Below are 21458 nucleotides of genomic sequence, written 5' to 3'. Positions count from 1 at the left end.
TTTAATATTTTGTATATTTTGGGTTTCATGTCTCACTTTAAAAAGCTGAAGATAAAAATTTTAATGTGATATGATAGCTGTGTATATATATTTTATGATTATAGAAATTTTATTTTTCCTTTTTGTAGTTGAACTATAGTTGATTTAAAATACTGTGTTAATTTCAGGTGTTCAGGAAAGTGATTCAGTTATATATATATATATATATATATATTCTTTTTCAGATTCTTTTCCATTATAGGTTATTAAAGGATATTGAATATAGTTTCCTGTGCCATACAGTAAATCCTTGTTGCTTATCTATTTTATATATAGTGGTATATATCTGTTAATCCCATACTTCTAATTTATTCCTTCCCTTCCTTTCACCTTTGATAACCATAAATTTGTTTTCCATGTCTGTGAGTCTGTTTCTGTTTTGTAAATAAGTTAATTTGTATTATTTTTTAGATTCCAGCTGTGTGTGTTTTCGTGGTAGAAATATTTCTATTCAGGACCAAATGCATTTTATGTGACCAAAAATTGTCTGGTCTATGGGTACATATTAATTTTACGTATTTAATTGTACTAAAATCTATATATTAATAAAAAATACCTCTATTGTAATATGTGACAACAGAAATAGTTTATATTAAATTACCATGTGACTGAGCCTTACTTTCTTTTCCTTAAAATAAGGATAACAATATCTATCTCATACGTTGTTGTGAGAATTAAATGAGATAACATATGCAAATAATACTAGATGTTATTTACTCAGATGCCTCCTAAGTACCATTCATTGTTTATACATTAGTGTATTTCGTCTTCAAAACAATGCTCTGAAGCAGGTATTACAGTACCCAAAATACTAATGAGAAAATAGATCCAATGAGCTTAAGCAAGTTGCCCAGGATCTCAGATAAAAAGTGGCAAAGCCAGATTATAAATACATGTTATTCTGAAAACAAAAATCATGTTTTTTTCACTATACACTCTTGCTGGGAGTTGACAGGTATTTTTTACTTTAGTCCTTTTCTCTTTCTCTGTTTTCAGTTTCTCTTTCTCTTTTGCTATTTGATGAATAAGACTCCCTAAAACAGACTGTCCAAGAGTACTCACTGTGATTATTGAAATGTTCTTTTCTCTGTCCAAAGAGGTAGCCATTAGCCACATGTGTCTGTTGAGTGCTTGAAATGTGGCTGATGGAACTGAGGAACTGAAATTTTACTCTTAATTAATTAAATTTATATTTTTATATGCATTAACTTTTTTTAAACATCTTTATTGGAGTATAATTGCTTTACAATGGTGTGTTAGTTTCTGCTTTATAGTAAAGTGAATCAGCTATATGTGCACATATATCCCCATATCTCCTCCCTCTTGCGTCTCCCTCCCATCCTCCCTATCCCACCCCTCTAGGTGGTCACAAAGCACCGAGCTGATCTCCCTGTGCTATGCGGCTGCTTCCCACTAGCTATTTTACATTTGGTAGTGTAAAATTACATGCGACTACTGTTTTGGACATTGCAACCTTAGATATATGAATCCCTTTTTTTTGTATGTATAAAGTGAGTGTAATTAATGTATTGATTGATAATGAGGAAACTGTTCATTCTAGGTTGAAAACTTTAGCAGAGGAACTTATACAGACACAGCAGATGCTTTTAAATAAGGAGGAAGCTGTCCTGGAGTTAGAGAAGAGGATTGAGGAATCTTCTAAGACCTATGAAAAGAAGTCTGAGTGAGTAAAACAAAAATAATTTGAAGGAAGAAAGTTCAATTGATGTAATTTTATAGAAGTACTTCAGTTACATGGAATTATGGATGTGTAATTTCTAGAAGCTGAATTTTCATATTAAGTATAAAACTGTATGGTTGAATTACTTTCTTGGACTCTAGAAGAGTGATTTTGTGTTTTTATCAATATAGTGTATTGATCATATGTCTCAATGTTTTAATGGTTTGACTTATTTTCTGAAAAACCCTGTTAAAACCTGTCTTTACTCCCCCTCATCAAAGTCTACCAGATTCACTGTGAATTCCTTGTTAAGAAAGTGACAGACCAGTATTATCTAGAAACTGGTTTAGATGTTAGAAGGAAGCAAATAAACTTACTAAAAAAGAGCAGTCTGTTTCACCTATAAAAATCCTTCTGATATGTGCTGTGCTGTTTTTGTCTTACTGTTGTTTTTCTTGCTGATTTCTGGATCTGTAAATATTTTCATGGATCCTCTGACATAACTTGTTTTGCTATACTCTTGTTTTTACTGATTTCAATAATTATGTTTTCTACTATATTAAGGTTTAAATTTTGATCTAAAATTTAAAATTTCTAATCTGACTTTGGTCATTGTTTGCATCTCTAACAGGTTTCTCTAATCCTAGACTAGAATATATAAATTTCTTGCTATCATACTTTCCCAATTGGTGTGATTTGTCAAGACTTTCAAGGATTGTGATGTATAGCATTTGTCTGGTCTATACTTGCTCTTACTTTCTACACAACTTTTCAAATATTTTCTACTTCTCTCAAATTTCTGATCCTGTTATATACCCCATCATAGTCAGCAGATGGACCTCTCCTACATTATAGAAAAAATTAGAATCATTAGGTGGCAAGTACCTTATTTTCTAGATATTTTAGATATCTAAATGCACCACGTTTGTACCCATTCTCTTTCCTTACTTCCATAGAGGATCTGTTCCTTTTCCTGTCTATTTCTTGTGCCTATTTTTATATCTCATCATCTCTTACTTTCCCATAAATTTTACATTGTTTTATATATTATGTTCACCTTTTCTTCTCAACTATGTCCTGTGCTCACTTTTTAAATATTATTAGGTTTTGACTCCTGAAAATAATCTCTACCTTTCTTACCACCCTAGATAACCTGTCATTAATCTTCATCTTTTCCCTCAATTACTGTCTTTGCTTTCTGTTTTCTTAGTCAAACTTGTTCTAAGAGTGCTAATGAGCACTCATTTCCTCAAGTCTCACTTAGTAATTAACCCACAGATCTGGCTTCTGCCCTGTCACTGTTGAAATAGGTAGATATGTATAAGATCATCAATGACCTTTATATTGCTAAATTTAGCAATGATCTTACTTGACCTCCTCACTGTATCTTTGTTGACTTCATTTCCCTTGGCCTTTGGGACCAAGGTGACAGATCTTGCTTCTCTCTTTCTGGCCACTCCTTTGTAAATTCATCCTCCCCACTCAGCCAGAATATTTTGGAGTTACCCAAGGCATGGCCCTAGGCTATGTCATTCTCCTCACTGTACTCTATCTCTAGGTGATCCCCTGAAGATGACTCATGTATATTACTCTCGCTCAGATTTCCTCTCTGAACTCTATGGCCGTGTAATCAGTTGCCTACTTGACATGCCTCCTTGGATGCCTTAGAAGTACACTAAATTTCTCATATCTAAGGCTGAATTAAAAATCCCCTCAAGGGCTTCCCTGGTGGCCCAGTGGTTGAGAGTCCGCCTGCCGATGCAGGGGACACGGGTTCGTGCCCTGGTCCGGGAAGATCCCACATGCCGTGGAGCGGTTAGGCCCATGAGCCATGGCCGCTGAGCCTGGGCGTCTGGAGCCTGTGCTCCGCAACGGGAGAGGCCACAACAGTGAGAGGCCCGCATACCGCAAAAAAAAAAAAAAAATCCCCTCAATATAACCCAACCCAACGCAACCTAGTTCACTCTTAGTATTTTTTAAAATTTCAGTGAATGGCAACACCATCTATCCTATTTTACAACTCAGGATATTAGGAGCCTACTTCTCCCACTTATACTATGGCTTTTATTACAACTTGGTGTTAAATGTCATATTGAAATTGATGAGCCTTTTAAAGGTGAGAACAGGGAAATTTGAGTTACTCTGGATATTCCTTTAATAAATCTGGAAATTTTCAGTATTGCATCAACAGAAGATTCTACTGGGATTATAAAAATAAAATTTATCAACCATTGCACGTATAAAGTTAAAAAAATTATCTTTTGTTTTTCTCTATTTGCTAGTAAATCTCTTCAGATGACCAAGCAGTTGTACGTTTTACAGTTTTGTACATGTGCACATTGTAAATGACTCCTGTTTTATAATTTAGCAGATATAAAGAAATACAGTAGGTTAGCTGACCCTCTCACCAGCATGTCTGAGTTGCTGGAGGAGGCAATCTTTAAGTGTTGTCTTATCCTGGAAGTTGTAGATTCTTTGATTTTTTTGGTATGTTCTCTTGACTCACATCTTCGATTCTCTCTTCATCTACATAATCATTGTGATCCACATTCCCCCACCTACTTGTATTTATCAGAAGATGAGAATGGGCATAGAGGAGAGGAAGCTTAAAGGGTGGTGGACATATGGGAAATAATATCTCTTGAGTTTGTACTCTGTTCCACATACTATGCTAGATGTTTTATATATGTTAATTCACTGAATGTTATCTTCACTATGCTCCCTGTGTAATTACCTGGATTTTACCTTTAAGACTTAGAGAATTTAGATAACTTACTTAGAATCACATACCCAGTAAGTGATAGAAAATGCATGAGTTCCTGACTCCAAGGTTTCTGTGTGTTTGATCACAGTAATTGCTTGATCTTACGATTTTAACAGTGTTCTTAGGAGAATAAATTAGTTAAAAGTAATAAAACAGGGACTTGCCTGGTGGCGCAGTGGTTAAGAATCCCCCTGCCAATGCATGGGACACGGGTTCTATTCCTGGTCTGGGAAGATCCCACATGATGCGGAGCAACTAAACCCATGCACCACAACTACTGAGCCTGTGCTCTAGAGCCCACGAGTCACAACTACTGAGCCCACGTGCCACAACTACTGAAGCCCGCGCACCTAGAGCCCGTGCTCTTCAACAAGAGAAGCCACTGCAATGAGAAGCCTGTGCACTGCAGTGAAGGGTAGCCCCCACTTGCCGCAACTAGAGAAAGTCCGCGTGCAGCAACGAAGACCCAACGTTGCCAAGAATAAATAAATAAATAAAAAATGAAAGTAACAAAACAATAAAACAAAACTACATTTTTTGCAAATACTAAAAATATGCTATATTAGATAATTTACATTCTTAAATTATTTCTAAATTAATGGAATTATGTGAATGTTTACTTAATAGAAATAGCATTTATGTTCCTATGAAAATATAACATATGAGGGACTAATGTTAAAACCTTTAAATTTGGGTTTAACATAAATTTCTCCAAAACATCTTATAATAACAGTGAAAAAATAAACGATATGAGAAATCATTTGATAGCTTTGAGTCCTATAATTGAATAATATGCCGCGGAGCGGCTGGGCCCGTGAGCCATGGCCGCTGAGCCTGCACGTCCGGAGCCTGTGCTCCGCAACGGGAGAGGCCACAACAGTGAGAGGCCCGCGTACCGCAAAAAAAAAAAAAAAAAAAAAGTGTGGGTGAAAGGAATAAAACCAACCATTTGAAATGGTATAATTTTAATAGAACACAAAGCGTCACTCTAGTATACATATCTTTGCTCAGTACTTCCAACACATTTTTATTCAAATTGAAATAATATCCATCTTCTCCTGATCTATGATCCTTGACTACTGTATTAGAAAATAGTTTATGGGAAAATATACCAAGCAAATGTCATTTATGACTCATTGGCATAAAGAGCTGGTAATGTTACTATTGGTTTTAATGCTTAGTTTGATTTACAAAAAGTGAACGATTATTCAGTTTTGTATTATGCTGTACCATTATCACCCAGTACTTAAAAATACTTTGTACATTATAAAATCATAACTCTTAGAGCCATGCAAAATCTTAAGAGATCACTTGATTCAACCTCCTTGTCTTTCAAATTATGTGACATCTGAGGGCCAGAAATTTTAGGAGAATTGCAAAGATTCACATCTGGCTTGTAGTGAAGGTAATACGTGAACCATCTGGAGTATTGTTCTGGTTTGCAAACTCAGGTACCTTTTATTTTTGTCTCAGAATTTTTAGATTATATCCACTAGGTGCTATGAATACAGTGAAAGGTTAAGACACATATGGTCACATGTCTCATGAAGCTTACACTTTTGTAGAGTAGACCAGTACAAAACAGAACATTAACAATTGTGATAATTGCTGTGAAACAAGGAGTTCAGATAGAAGAATAACAGAGGAGTACCCACTTAAGATAGGTGGTCAGGGGTCTTGTAGGAAATGGCAGTTTTGCTGAGACCTGAAGGACAGAAAGTGCCCTCCAAGTGAAGAATGCATGGAAAGAGTAGTCAGAAGTAGGGAGTAAATAGCACCTGCATAAGTCCTGATCCCTTCAATGTTTTAAATTTATTTATAGCTTCTTGTGCATCTTGTATTATACAATCATGCATTTATTATAATTTTCTTCTTCTTGAAATATTTATAGCTTTTTTGCTCAATGGTGTTATAAGCATATAAAATAATTATAGTGTATTACATAGTGATTATATAACAGTATTGTTTAAAAAGTAATTATTGAACAAAAGCAAGATGTTAATACATTTAGTAGGTCCTTGTTGATTATCTATTTTATATATAGTAGTGTGTATACGTTAATCTCAAACTCCTAATTTATCCCTCCCCCCCACCTTTCTCCTTTGGTAATCATAAGTTTGTTTTCTAAGTCTGTGAGTCTATTTCTGTTTTGTAAATAAGTTCATTTGTATCACTTTTTTAGATTCCAGATATAAGTGATATTATATGATATTTGTCTTTGATTACTTCACTTAGTATGATAATCTCTAGGTCCATCCAAATTGCTGCAAATCGCATTATTTCATTCTTTTTTATGGCTGAGTGATATTCCCTTTTATGTATTTCCTAATTCTTGGTGTTAGGATAGTGTCTCAGAATGTCTAAGTGATTGCTGATATGACATAATAGATATTTAGAACTCCTGAAGAAGAATTTAAAAAGGCCTATTTCTGAAACAGATTATTTAGAAACCCAAGGTATATGAGATGATAGAAACCTCACGTTACCACAGGAAACAGCATTGAAACTTTTTGTTTTGGCTGTGCTGTGCAGCCTGTGGGATCTCAATTCCCCGACCAGTGATTGAACCTGGGCCACGGCATGGGTGAAAGCACTAAACCCTAACCACTAGACCGCCAGGGAACAACCACTGATACATATTTTTAAATTAAATTTTAATGGAGATAATTACAGATTGGCATGTAGTTGTAAGAATTAATACAGAGAGATCCCATAAACCTTTTCAATTCCCCTTAATGGTAACATCTTGCAAAACTATAATATAATATCATAATCCGATATTAACATTGATACAGGCATGGTTTGGAACATTTTCATCACTGCAAGGATCCCCCATTTTGTACTTTTATAGCTACACTGCCTTCTATCTCCCACCTCCTCCTTAACACCAGCTAAGGGCAACCAGTGATCTATTTTCCATTTCTATAATTTTGTCTTCCCAAGAATGTTATATAAAATGGAATCATAATGTATGTAACCTTTTGAGATTGTCTTTTTACATTTATTGTAATTCTCTGGAGATTCATCCAGGTACTTTCATTCCTTTTTACTCTTATGTAGTATTCCATAGCATGTGTATTAGTTTCCTAGGACTGCCATTTTGAAGTACCACAAACTGGGCAGCTTAAAAAAAGATATAAATTTATTCTATGACAGTTCTGGAGGCCAAAAGTCTGAAGTAAGGTCTTGGCAGGCTGGTTTCTTCTGGGCTCTAAGGGAGATTCGGTTCCATGCCTTTGTCCTAGCTTCTGCTGATGGCCGGCAGTTCTAGGCATTCCTTGGTTTATAGAAGCATCACTCCAATCTCTGCCTCCATCTTCATATAGTGTTCTGCCTGTGTGGTCTCTTTTCTGTATCCAGATTTTCTTCTTCTTACAAGGACATCAGTCATGGATTAAGGGTCCAACCACTCCAGTATGACCTCATCTTAACTAATTACATCTGCAACAACCCTGTTTCCAAAATGGCCACATTCTGAGGTTCCTGGGGTTAGGATTTGAACATATCTTTTTAGAGGACACAATTCAACTCATGACTGTATAGATATACCATAATTTGATCATTCACCCTGTGAAGAATATCTGGTTTGTTTCTGTCTCCATATAGCTTTCTTTTTACTGTCTCCATATAGTTTTGCCTTGTATAGAATGTCATATAATTAGAATCATACATTATGTAGCCTTTTCAGATTGGCTTCTATCACTTAGTAATGTACATTTAAGGTTCCTCCATGTCTTTTTGTGGGCTGGTAGCTTGTTTCTTTTGAGCAGTGAAAAGTATTCCATTGTCCAGATATACCACAGTTTATCCATTCATCTGCTGAAGGACGTATTGGTTGCTTCCCAGTTGTGGCAGTTTTGAATAAAGCTGTTGTAAACATTCATGTGTGGGCTTTTATGTGGACATAAGTTTTTGACTCCTTTGGCTAAATACCAAGGAGTATGATTGCTGGATCATATGGTAAGAGTATGTTTAGTTTTGTAATAAACTACCAAACTGTCTTCCAAAGTGACTATACCATTTTGCATTTCCACCAGTAATGAATGAGAGTTCTTGTTGCTTCACATCCTCACCAGCATTTGGTGTTGTCAATGTCCTGGAGTTTGGCCATTCTCATAAATGTATGATGCTATCTCATTGTTCTTTTAATTTGCATTTTTCTGATGGCATATGATGTGGAGCATTTTTTCATATGCTTATTTGCCATCTGTATATCTTCTTCAGTAAGGTACCTGTTAAGGTCTTTGGCCCATTTTTTAATCAGTTTGTTTGTTTTCTTGTTGACATTTAAGAGATCTTTGTATATTTTGGATAACAGTCCTGTATCAGATGTGTCTTTTGTAAATCTTTTCTCCTAGTCTATGGATCTCCTTCTTTTTTTTTTAAATCAATTTTTAAAAATTGAAGTATAGTTGATTTACAATGTTGTGTTAATTTCTGCTGTACTGCAAAGTGATTCAGTTATACATATATATTCATACTTTTCAAAAAATATTCTTTTCCATTATGGCTTATCACAGGGTATTGAATATAGTTCTCTGTGCTATACAGTAGGACCTTGTTGTTTACCCATTCTATATATAAAAGCTTACATCTGCTAACCCCAAACTCCCCCTCCATCCCTCCCCAAACCCCCTCTCCCTGGACAACCACCAGTCTGTTTTCTATTTCTGTGATTCTGTTTCTGTTTCATAGATAGGTTCATTTGTGTCATATTTTAGATTCCACATATAAGTGATATCATATGGTATTTCTCTTTCTGACTTCACTTAGTATGATAATCTCTAGTTGCATCCATGTTGCTGCAAATGGCATTATTCCATTCTTTTTTTATGGCCGAGTAATATTCCATTATTTTTATGTACCACTTCTTATTTATCCATTCATCTTTTGATGGACCTTTATGTTGTTTCCATGACTTGGCTATTGTGAACAGTGCTGTTATGAACATAGGGGTGCATATATCTTTTTGAATTACAATTTTGTCTGGATATATGCCCAGGAGTGGGATTGCTGGATCATATGGTTTTGAATTTGAATTGGGTTGTTTGTTTTTTTTGTTGTTGAGTTGTATGAGCTGCTTATATATTTTGGAAATTCAGCCCTTGTAGGTTGCATTGTTTGCAAATATTTTCTCCCATTCTGTAGGTTGTCTTTTTGTTTTGTTTATGGTTTCCTTTGCTGTGCAAAAGCTTGTAAGTTTGATTAAGTCTCTTTGTTTATTTTTGTTTTTATTTCTGTTACCTTGGGAGACTAACATAAGAAAACATTGGTACGATTTATGTCAGAGAATGTTTTGCCTATGATCTCTTCTAGGTGTTTTATGGTGTCTTGTCTTACATTTAAGTCTTTAAGCCATTTTGAGTCTATTTTTGTGTATGGTGAGAGGGTGTGTTCTAATGTTGATTTACATGCAGCTGTCCAACTTTCCAGGCCCACTTCCTGAAGAGACTGTCTTTCCCAATTGTCTTTTATGTATTAGTAACTTACTTTCAGTAGTGCATGGCACAGTTCATTAAGATATTAATAAACTTTATTATGTTGAGGTAAGTTCCATCTATGCCTACTTTCTGGAGGGTTTTTAACACAGCCAACATCGTTCTCAATGGTGAAAAACTGAACCATTTCCTCTAAGATCAGGAACAAGACAAGGTTGTCCACTCTCACCACTGTTATTCAACATAGTTTTGGAAGATTTAGCCACAGCGATCAGAGAAGAAAAATAAATAACAGGAATACAAATTGGAAAAGAAGAAGTAAAGCTTTCATTGTTTGCAGATGACATGATACTATACATAGGGAATCCTAAAGATGGTACCAGAAAACTACTAGAGCTAATTAATTAATTTGGTAATGTAGCAGGATACCAAATTAATGCAAAGAAATCTCTTGCCTTCCTATACACTAATGATGAAAAATCTGAAAGAAAAATTAAGGAAACACTCCCATTTACCATTGGAACAAAAAAAATAAAATATCTAGGAATAAACGTACCTAAGGAGACAAAAGACCTGTATGCAGAAAACTATAAGACACTGATGAAGGAAATTAAAGATGGTCCAAACAGATGGAGAGATATACCATGTTCTTGGATGCAAGAATCAATATTGTGAAAATGACTATACTACCCAAAGCAATCTACAGATTCAATTCAATCCCTATCAAAGCACCAATGGCATTTTTCACAGAACTAGAACAAAAAATTGCCCAATTTGTATGGAAACACAAGAGACCCTGAATAGCCAAAGCAATCTTGAGAGAGAAAAATGGAGCTGGAGGAAGCAGGCTCCCTGACTTCAGACTATACTACAAAGCTACAGTAATCAAGACAGTATGGTACTGGCACAAAAACAGAAAGATAGATCAATGGAACAGGATAGAAAGCCCAGAGATAAACCCACACACATATGGTCACCTTATCTTTGATAAAGGAGGCAAGAATATACAGTGGAGAAAAGACAGCCTCTTCAATAAGTTGTGCTGGGAAAACTGGACAGCTACATGTAAAAGAATTAAATTAGAACACTCCCTAACACCATACACAAAAATAAACTCAAAATGGATTAAACACCTAAACGCAAGGCCAGACACTATCAAACTCTTAGAGGAAAACATAGGCAGAACACTCTATGCCATAAATCACAGCAAGATCCTTTTTGAACCACCTCCTAGAGTAATGGAAATAAAAACAAAAATAAACAAATGGGACCCAATGTAACTTAAAAACTTTTGCACAGCAAAGAAAACCATAAACAAGACGAAAAGACAACCCTCAGAATGGGAGAAAATATTTGCAAATGAAGCAACTGACAAATGATTCATCTCCAAAATTTACAAGCAGCTCATTCAGCTCAATATCAAAAAAGCAAACAACCCAATCCAAAAATGGGCAGAAGACCTAAATAGACATTTCTCCAAAGAAGAGATACAGACTGCCAACAACACATGAAAGGATGCGCAACATCACTAATCATCAGAGAAATGCAAATCAAAGCTACAATGAGGCATCACCTCACACCAGCCAGAAAGGCCATCATCAAAAAATCTACAAACAATAAATGCTGGAGAGGGTGTGGAGAAAAGGGAACACTCTTGCACTGTTGGTGGGAATGTAAATTGATACAGCCACTATGGAGAACAGCATGGAGGTTCCTTAAAAAACTAAAAATAGAACTACTATATGACACAGCAATCCACTACTGGGCATATACCCTGAGAAAACCATAATTCAAAAAGAGTCATGTACGACAATATTCATTGCAGCTCTATTTACAGTAGCCAGGACATGGAAGCAACCTAAGTGTCCATCAACAGATGAATGGATAAAGAAGATGTGGCACATATATACAATGTAATATTACTCAGCCATAAAAAGAAAAGAAATTGAGTTATTTGTAGTGAGGTGGATGGACCTAGAGTCTGTCATACAGAGTGAAGTAAGTCAGAAAGAGAAAAACAAATACCATATGCTAACACATATATCTGGAATCTTAAAAAGAAATAATGGTTGTGAAGAACTTAGGGGAGGACAGGAATAAAGACATAGATGTAGAGAATGGACTTGAGGACACTGGGGGCGGGGAGTGTAAGCTGGGACGAAGTGAGAGAGTGGCATGGACATATATACACTACCAAATATAAAACAGATAGCTAGTGGGAAGCAGCTGCATAGCACAGGGAGATCAGCTCGGTACTTTGTGACCACCTAGAGGGAATGGGATAGGGAGGGTGGGAGGGAGACGCAAGAGAGAGGGATATGGGGATATATGTATATGTATAGCTGATTCACTTTGTTATAAAGCAGAAACTAACACACCATTGTAAAGCAATTATACTCCAATAAAGATGTTAAAAAAAAAAAGGTATTAATACACGAAGTATGATAGCATTCCCAGAGATATTCCTCACCGGCACTGCCTGTTTTCTTGTGGCTTTAATATGGGTGAATTAATTTGAAATTCCTATTAAGGACAGCCTCCAAGGGCTAAAAGATCACTATAAGGTAACATGTGGCCTGTGTAGTTCTCTAAAGGAGGAATGGGGAAGTCTACTGTCTTTATAATGATGTTATGGGGAAGATTTGGGGACTTACACTCATTTCCTTTGTCCTTATCAGAACATCTTTCCCCAGCTCTAAAAACACACCCCTCACAATATGCACACAGCTTGGTTCCAGGCTGTCACCTTGAGTTGGTTTATTTTACTCTAGGCACAGATCTGACTTATCTATGTTCCATTTAAGATTTGAAATAAAGTAAGATTCTCCTTCAGTCATATCAATTCAGTTTAGGCTCTACACTTCTGGACCTAAGTGTCTGTACTTTGTGAGGTAGATGGTTTAACTGTAAAATAAAATGAATGCTATATATTGTAATACATTTGAAAGCATCTTGACTTTGGTTTTTGCTTCTAAACATTTCCTTCCATTTTGTTAATGCTAACATTTAATAACTACTGTGATGACTCAAAATCTGTTTAGTTTCATAATTCTTATGATTCTGAATGACTCTTATAAAGAGGAAAATGAAAGAAAATAGGAGCAAAATATACATATATATAGTTTCCTTTAAAGTCTTTATTTCTTTAAGAAGTTGAAATAATTTATATTAATCTGTTCTCTTTTAGTATTGTACTTCTGCTAAGCCAAAAACAGACACTTGAAGAGCTAAAACAGTCAGTCCAGCAGCTGAGATGCACTGAGGCAAAGTTTACAGCACAGAAAGAATTGCTAGAGCAAAAAGTACAAGAAAATGATGGGAAAGAGCCACCTCCAGTAGTAAATTATGAAGAAGATGCACGATCAGTTACATCTATGGTAAGCCAAAGAGTAATCAAATGAGAAAGTTGAAAGAGTAGTATATAGGTAATAAGTGAATACAAAAAGTAATTCTGGTTGCTATAACAAATTATTACTCTTGTTAATATGCAGGTCCTATTAAACTTGTTTGTAAATGCAAAATAGACTTGTCAGTCACCTCAGGTCACCTGGAGAGCACTTTCAGGAACCACCTGTAGAGTCAAAGGAAAAAGCTCTTCTCTTGCCTTCAAAACTGAAAACAAAGACTGCAGTTGTTTTTATTCCTGGGAGACAGCAGGAAGGTAGGGTGTTATTCTTAAGATAGAAATAAGAAATAAGGAGAAAGATACTTATTAATTTTTTTCTTATGTAAGAACAGTAGAATTTATCTGAGATTGATGATGTGTTTATTGTTTTCACAATACAAAACACTGATTTTTTTTAAAGGTGATTTTTTTTTTATAAATAGCCTTAAACTACAATAAACACATTTAAATCTAGCAACTAGAAATTCAACTTTATTTTATACAGATTTATTAACTGTTTAAGAATGCCTAGTTTAATTACTTTCTCTCTCTCTTCCCCTTCCTTTCTTCCTTCCTTTATCTTATGTTGGTGGTTTCTATCAGGGGGCAGTTTTGCCCCCCAGGGGTCATTTGGCCATGTCTCCAGACATGTTTGGTTTTCACAGCTGGTGGATGCTATTGCTATCTCGTGGGTAGAGGCCAGTGATGCTACTAAATACCATACAGTGCACGTTACAGCCCATCCCTTCTTACTCACAACAAAAACTTACTCAAACCAAAATATTAATAGTGCCAAGGTTGAAAAAGCCTGAGCTGTATCCTTGGATTTTTCTGTGGGTAACTGTATGCAGTCCATAAATAGAACTATTATATTATAGTTAATTATGCTATAGGTGATATTTTAGTAATTTTTAGTTTATGTGATTCTAAATAGTACAATTAGATTGTTAAATGGATTCAAATGTCTCCATAGGAAAAAAAGACTGCATTTGAAATGTCCAATTCTAGATAAATCTGGATATGAATAGGAAGTGTTTAAATTATTGTGGTTATTACTATTTTTTATTAATTGAGCCATAGTGATCTATACATTACATTGTGAATTATGGATTATAATTCTTTGCTGTCCTTTACTGTCCTATCAGACAATAAAGATCTTACCGTGTAGACCAGGGACCCTACTGGAGTAATTTTCTTGCTTCTTGAGTTTTGATAACTAACATGCATTTTTTTCAGAGGAACTTCTGAAGGTTTATTCTTTTGCTTGGCTTTGAAACCTTAGTTAGTAAATCTTTTGCTCTCTAAGTGTGGTTTATAGTATTTCCTTGTCCCCATGTGGGTGTGGAATTGGTTACTTCATAGCCTTTTTTAGTGGCAGATAGGTTAAAACGGGCTACCTAATTTATTTTAAGTAATTATGTATGCAGATGACTCATGTTGGCATTATTATTATAGAATAAAAGATAGTTTTTCAAGTCACTAAATGATAGCATATCCCCATTTGATAACAGCAGCTAAAAACTAGACTTTGGAATTTAAAATATAACAGTTCATTAATTCTTATTTCATTAAGAACTTGTAATCATTTGGACTTTTATCTTTTATAATCATTGAAGAAAATCTTTTTTTCAATAAAAATAAATAATGTTTTAGAGAGAATGTATAATACAGTTTAAGAGGCTAAACTGCTTTCTGGTACTTTCAAACTTTCTCTTATACCCATTTATTAAATGATAATACCTTATAAATTTTTAGAAAGTGATGTCACATATTGCATTTATCCAGTTTATTTTAAATAGTTGAAATGCTATTTGTTTCTATACATCTTATCTATTCACTGAAGCAATGACTTTAGTAAGTCTTTAAGGAATTTACAAAGGAATGCTATATGTAGTTTAAAGTAATAAAGTAACATTTTATAAATCAAACAGGACATTCCTCAGATTGATGGCAATTAATGAGTTTTTCAGTATGTTTTATAAAACAAGTAGAAATATTTGCAATTCATAGTTCTTAAAACTAAATAATACTCCCACGTATATCAGTGAAATTTTTGCATAATTCTATCTTTCAGTAATAATTAGAATATAACTTTTCATTTTATTCAAAAACAGTCAAAATATTAAAAGTATAAATGATTTTTTCACCAAATGACTGTTTAAGCATTGTTTTATGAATACAATTACCCAAAAAGCTTGAAATTAATGTAAGCAGTTCCATTGCTTTTTCCTCTTTATAAATTCTATCCTTATAAATGGTGTTTCAACAAGGGAAATTTAGTTGAATATTGGAAGAATTGGAAGAACTAAAAATTAAAGCATAATATCATGGAAAATAGTAAAAACTTGGCCTAAATATTATTTAAGAGTAAGTATTAACTATTTTACATGATCCTAATTAATGGCAGTGTTAACCAAAACTCAGACTCTTTGGTGGTGAATGCTTCTGTGGAAGAGTGCCCTTAAGGAACTGTACTGCTGAGATGGGCCATGGATTGTATATTCTTATAAAAATTCCAAGGTGATTCAGATGTCAGGGTTAGAATTGTAGTCAGGCTCTTAGATGTACTGATGTTTATTTTGACTTTATAATTCGATGAGAATTAAGGCCCATCTATTAATTTACAGAAATCTAATAATCTGTGGAGACAGGTAATGTAAACATCTTTGTCAGGAAAAGTCATCCTTCTACTGTTGTCTTTTTTCACCTAAGTCTAATTTTGGCCAAAATACCAAGGAGAAAATGATATTGATAAATATTAAGTATTGCACAGTAATTCTCTATTATCTGTGGATAACTATGTTTCATTTATCCATTCAAGCAATATTTATTGAGCACCTACTATGTGCTGAGGATATTTCTAGATGCTTGTAATATATCAGTGAATAAAACTAATGAAGAATCTCTCTTAGAGGTTACATTCTGTGGTGAATGGCAGTTAATAAATAAGTAAATTATGTATTATATTGGAAGGTGCTAAATGTCAAGGCGTAAAAACAAAGCAGGATAGGGGATTGGGGGTCTAGAGGGTCACAGGTTGGGATACAATTTTAAATGCAAATAAAGATAAGCATCATCGAGAAAGTGACATTTTTTATATAAATAATGTTCTTTTTAATGAAGAAAATGAAATAATAGGTTAATAGCCATCACAAAATCTCTGCATGGTAGGAGTTTTTTTCTTTATCATTTTTCCTAATTTCCAAGATTTTGAAAAACAGCATATGTGGCTTTAATAACTACAAAATAATAAATGTTATTAAATAAATATAATATATTCCTACTGCATAAAATAAGAATAGTAAATAAAATAAAATATCTCATAGTTCTACTTACCATTCAAAGGCATCCACTGATCAATTTTTACACGAGAAAGTGACGTTTGAACAAAATCTTGAACTGGGGAGCTAGTAAACCACTTAATTTCTGGGGAAAAAGCATTCTAGGCAGAGGGTGTATTTATTGCAAAGACTATAAGGCAGGTGCAGGTCTGGACTGTCTAAGGTACAGTAACGAGCTCTGAGAAGAGGGGAAGGTGAGAGTATAGGGAATGAGATTAGAGAAGTAATGGAGAACAGATCTCAGGACCTGTGGAACATGATTAAGGGTTATGGCTTTTCTCTGAATGAAATGGGGAGCCATTGGGTTGGGAGGTTATACCAGAAGATTGACATGCTCTGACTTTTGATTTAAATGGATCACTGTGTTGATAATATGCTTAAGGTTAATAAGAATGGAAAATTGAGGTTGTTACAGCAACCCAGGTGATAGAAGATGACAGTTTGAGCAAGGATGGTATCACAGGAACTAACAGGAAGTGTTTAGCTTATGGATATGTTTTGAAGGTTGAGCCCATGAGATTTCCTGTGGATTAAATGTGGGGTATGAGAGAGAGGAGTCAAGGACAAGTTTAAGGTTTTGCGCAGGAGCACTAGAGGAATAGAATTTGTTTCAAGTGCATGGAAAGAGTACACATAGAGCAGCTTTGATGAGGAGGAGCAAGATTTCAGCTTGTTTTTCCAAAAAAGAAAGAAAGAGAGGGAGAGAGGGAGGAAAGGAAGGAAGGAAGGAAGGGAGAAAGGAAAGAAAGGAAGGAAGGAAAGAAAGAAAGAAAGAAAAAGAAAGAAAAGAGAGAAAAAGAAAGAAAGAAAGAAAAGAAAAACAAGGAAGGAAGGAAGGAAGGAAAGAAAGAAAGAAATAAGGAAAGAAATAAAAGAAAAGAAAAGAAGGAAGAAAGAAAGAGAAGGAAGGAAAGAAAGAAAGGAAGGAAGAAAGAAAGAAGGAAAGAAATAAAAGAAAAGAAAGGAAGGAAGAAAGAAAGAGAAGGAAGAAAAAAAGAAAAAGAAAGAAAGAAGGAAAGAAAGAAAAGAAAGGAAGGAAGAAAGAAAAAAGAAGGAAGGAAAGAAAGAAAGAGAAAGAAAGAAAGAAAGAAAAGGAAAAGAAAGAAAGAAAGAAAGAAACCCCATCAGTGTAGAAATTTGGTAGTTCCAGAGGATGATTTGGACTGGAGATATAAATTTGAGAGTTGTAGACATCAAATGGTATTTAAAATTATTTGACTATAGAATGTCACCAAGTGAGAGAGGATAGAGAAGAACAGAGAAACAAGCACTGAACTCTGGGTCACTGCAAGTTAGGTCTAGACAAGGAGGAATCAGGAAGAGATTAAGAAGGAATGACCAGTGAGGTAGTAGAAAATCAAGAGAATTTGGTGTCCTCGAAAAATGTTCCAAGGAGAAATGAGTTCTAGAATTTCGGACATACCTGGTTAAGGCAAAAGAAACAGTTGTATTGACTGCAGGAATTTTCTAAACTTTTTAATCAAATTCCCAAGAGGAGAACTATAGCACGGAATGCAGCATCTCTGGAAATACTGTTCCAATCCCTTTTCAAAGAGTGTCCTGAAGGGACCATTGCACAATGGAAACTGTACTTTGGGAAATGATGAATTAGAAGACAGATCCTTTCTTATCCATTTGAGTTATTGACACTTAAATGTGCTGTTAATGCTGAAGACATTTGAGTTGTTTAAATGGACTATAGACCCAAGGATTATTTTATTTTATTCTTCACTTCTAGCTCTGCAGGCAGAAGAATCTGCCTTCTGGGGCAAATTAGAAGGCTAAACTCTTTGTTGGCTGCCCTATCTGGATAATGATGGAAATACCAAGATTTTCTAGTCCCTGACTAAACATTGTCTGACTTTACTCTCTCTCTCTCTTAATTTATTCAAAAATATCACGTTTGTTTTTAGCTATCCAGTTGTAAGAACATAAGTTTTCAACCAGTGTCTGTTGAATTGAGGAATTGAACTTCCTTCTTACTCCAGAGTAATCTAGTTATTTTCCTTTTAACAGCATGTGCTTTAAGCCAAATATAAGAATTTTTGTTGAAAGAATCTCTGTTATATGTCAAATATATCTGGCACCATGGAATGAGTTCCTACTTTTTAAATGTTTAGCTATCCTATAAGATAATTGCCTTTACTTTGATGTTTCTGAAATTGCACATTTTTAAGCCCTTTTACTAGACTAGTAGACAACTTATATTTATCTTCTCTGCATATTTTATTGACTTCAGCTTAATTGAACAGCACTATCAATAAAATCCTGTTTTGTTACATTTCAACCAACAAAATATCTGGTTTGTTGACTAAATATTGTCTGTATTATGATTCAGTAGTAATTCATTTTACCATAATGTTCAATATATTTTCAATTTTATAGTTAGTCACTAAATTGGAATGATATCAATTGAGATGTATTGACAGCATCATTGAAGCTTTATCTGTTTTCATCATCAGGTATATTTTCTTTCTTTAAATACATAAGGTAAATGTTAATTCCAAGCCTTACTATCAAATACACTGAGAAAAGTACCAAACTAAGAATCAGGAGACCTGAATTGAGCTTTTTCTCTGCTGTATAACTATTGTCAGGTTACTTAACCTTTCTGAGTCTTCTTTTCCATAAAGGGAGGAAATGAATGTGTACCCACCTTGCCTGACAGGATATCTGTGACACTGAAATGAGATTATGTTAAGTATTTTATATATTAAGAAATACTGTTACAAAAAGATTCTATTTTACTTTTTTCTATATATTAAGAAATACTGTTACAAAAAGATTCTATTTTACTTTTTTCTAATAGTGTACCTTAGTTCACATGTAAATTAATTTGTAGATACTTACTGAGTTCTTAAGTATGAATTGTAGATTTTTCTATAGGATTATCTTTTGTAATATTTCTTATTTATGAAGGCAAAACCTTAATTAATTTCTCTGAATATGTAGTACATATACGTGCACAGGTGTCTAAGTGTCTTCTCCTTAGTGCCTAGTTCCCTACCTCAGAGGTAACCTTCCAGAAGCATTGTATGCAAATATAAACATAAATTTATATTATATGCTTTCTGCTCTTTTGACACAAATGGTAAAACATACAGTAGTGTTCTGTACCTTACTTTTTACTTAATATATTTTAAGTATCACTTTGTAACAGTGAGTATACAGTTACTTCTTTTTTTTTCATTTATTCAACAAACAAATATTTATTGCACGTCAGGTGTCATTTTAAGTTCCGGGGATACAGTAGTGAACAAAATAAACATTTTTTTTTTGTCCTCATGGACCTTTCACTCTAATTGGAGGAGACAGACAATAAACAATCATACACACACACACACACACACACACACACACACACACACACACACCTGCATACATATATATGTCAGGTGGTGGTAAGTTCTTTGGAGAAAAATAAAACAAGCAGGGAGAAAAAGGGTGCTGGGAGGGGTTTTTTTTTTTTGTTTTGTTTTTTTTTTTTTTGCGGTATGTGGGCCTCTCACTGTTGTGGCCTCTCCCGTTGCGGAGCACAGGCTCCGGACGCACAGGCTCCGTGGCCATGGCTCACGGGCCCAGCCGTTCCGCGGCATGTGGGATCTTCCCGGACCGGGGCGCGAACCCGTGTCCCCTGCATTGGCAGGCGGACTCTCAACCACTGCGCCACCAGGGAAGCCCCCCATGGGAGGGGTTTTCATATATATGGTGGTCAAATAAGGCTTACTGATAAAGTGATTTATACGGAGATCTGAAAGAACTAAGGGAGCAAATGATGGGATTGCCTGGGGTGAGAATATTCCAAGCAGTGGGAAAAGCAGTTGAGAGGCACTGATGCAGGAGTCTGGTTCTTGTGTTGGAACAACAAGGAAGCCAGTGTGGCTGGAACAGAGTGAGCCAGAGTAGTAGGAGAGGGGGTCAGAGAAGTAGTGGGCATTTAGATCGCATAGTCACACAGACCATTGTAAGGACTTTGATACTACCTCTTAGAGAAATAAGACTCTGAGCAAAGAAGTGACATATTTACATGGTTTACAATTGTTTGTTATTATAAAGACAGCTGGTGAAATCCTATAATTTTACTATGTGTGTAAATAGAGGTTATATGTAAGATACATTTTGGAAGGTTTTATGCAGTTTATATAGGTTTAGATGTTACTCTCAAAGTAATTTAAAGGTTTCTTAACCTGAGAACAATGTCAGTTATGGATGTTAATTACTACATTAATATCGACATTAATATTTCAGTTTTATAGATTAATAAATTCTTGCTTCCAGCTTTCCTGTGGCAAGAATTTTATCATGCTGAACTTTCAGTGGCTTTCTAGACCATTAAATTAATAAATTCTCCTGTAGATCTGATACTTAAAGTGTATTTAGAGGTATATGCTTTATGTTTATTTGATGCATAAATTTCTAATTTATAAAACAAAGTTAGGAGGTGATAATGATTACATTATAAAAAACTTGTTGATTTTTCTAAGTAATTCAGGTCAAGATTCCTTAACATTGCTAATCATCAAGGAAATGCCAATCAAAACCACAATGAAATATCACCTTACACTGGTCAGAATGGCCATTATCAAAAAAACAACAAATAACAAGTGTTGGCGAGGATGTGGACAAAAGGGAACCCTCTTGCACTGTTGGTGGGAATGTAAATTGGTGCAGCCACTATGGAGAACAGTATGGAGGTTCCTCAAAGAATTGAAAATAGAACTACCATACAATCCAGCAATTCCACTTCTGTTTATTTATCCAAAGGAAATGAAAACACTAACTCGAAAAGATATCTGCACCCCCATACTCC

At 34.8% G+C, this 21458-nt stretch overlaps 1 protein-coding gene across 6 annotated transcripts in view; it reads left to right on the top strand.

The window, feature by feature from the left end:
* The window catches only part of FER (FER tyrosine kinase), a 477424-nt gene that overhangs the window by 159971 nt on the left and 295995 nt on the right, over positions 1 to 21458 (top strand). For all 6 annotated transcript variants that reach the window (XM_032625918.1, XM_032625922.1, XM_032625921.1 and 3 more), the window contains 2 exons: positions 1601 to 1723; positions 13110 to 13299. In XM_032625918.1, coding sequence (XP_032481809.1) covers positions 1601 to 1723; positions 13110 to 13299 — 313 coding nt within the window. The remainder of the gene's footprint in view (positions 1 to 1600; positions 1724 to 13109; positions 13300 to 21458) is intronic.

This window comes from Phocoena sinus, chromosome 3 (genome assembly GCF_008692025.1).
Source record: "Phocoena sinus isolate mPhoSin1 chromosome 3, mPhoSin1.pri, whole genome shotgun sequence".
In the NCBI taxonomy this organism is placed as follows: Eukaryota; Metazoa; Chordata; class Mammalia; order Artiodactyla; family Phocoenidae; genus Phocoena; species Phocoena sinus.
Note: the sequence above shows the minus strand (reverse complement) of the source record. Positions and strands in the feature narration are given on the sequence as shown.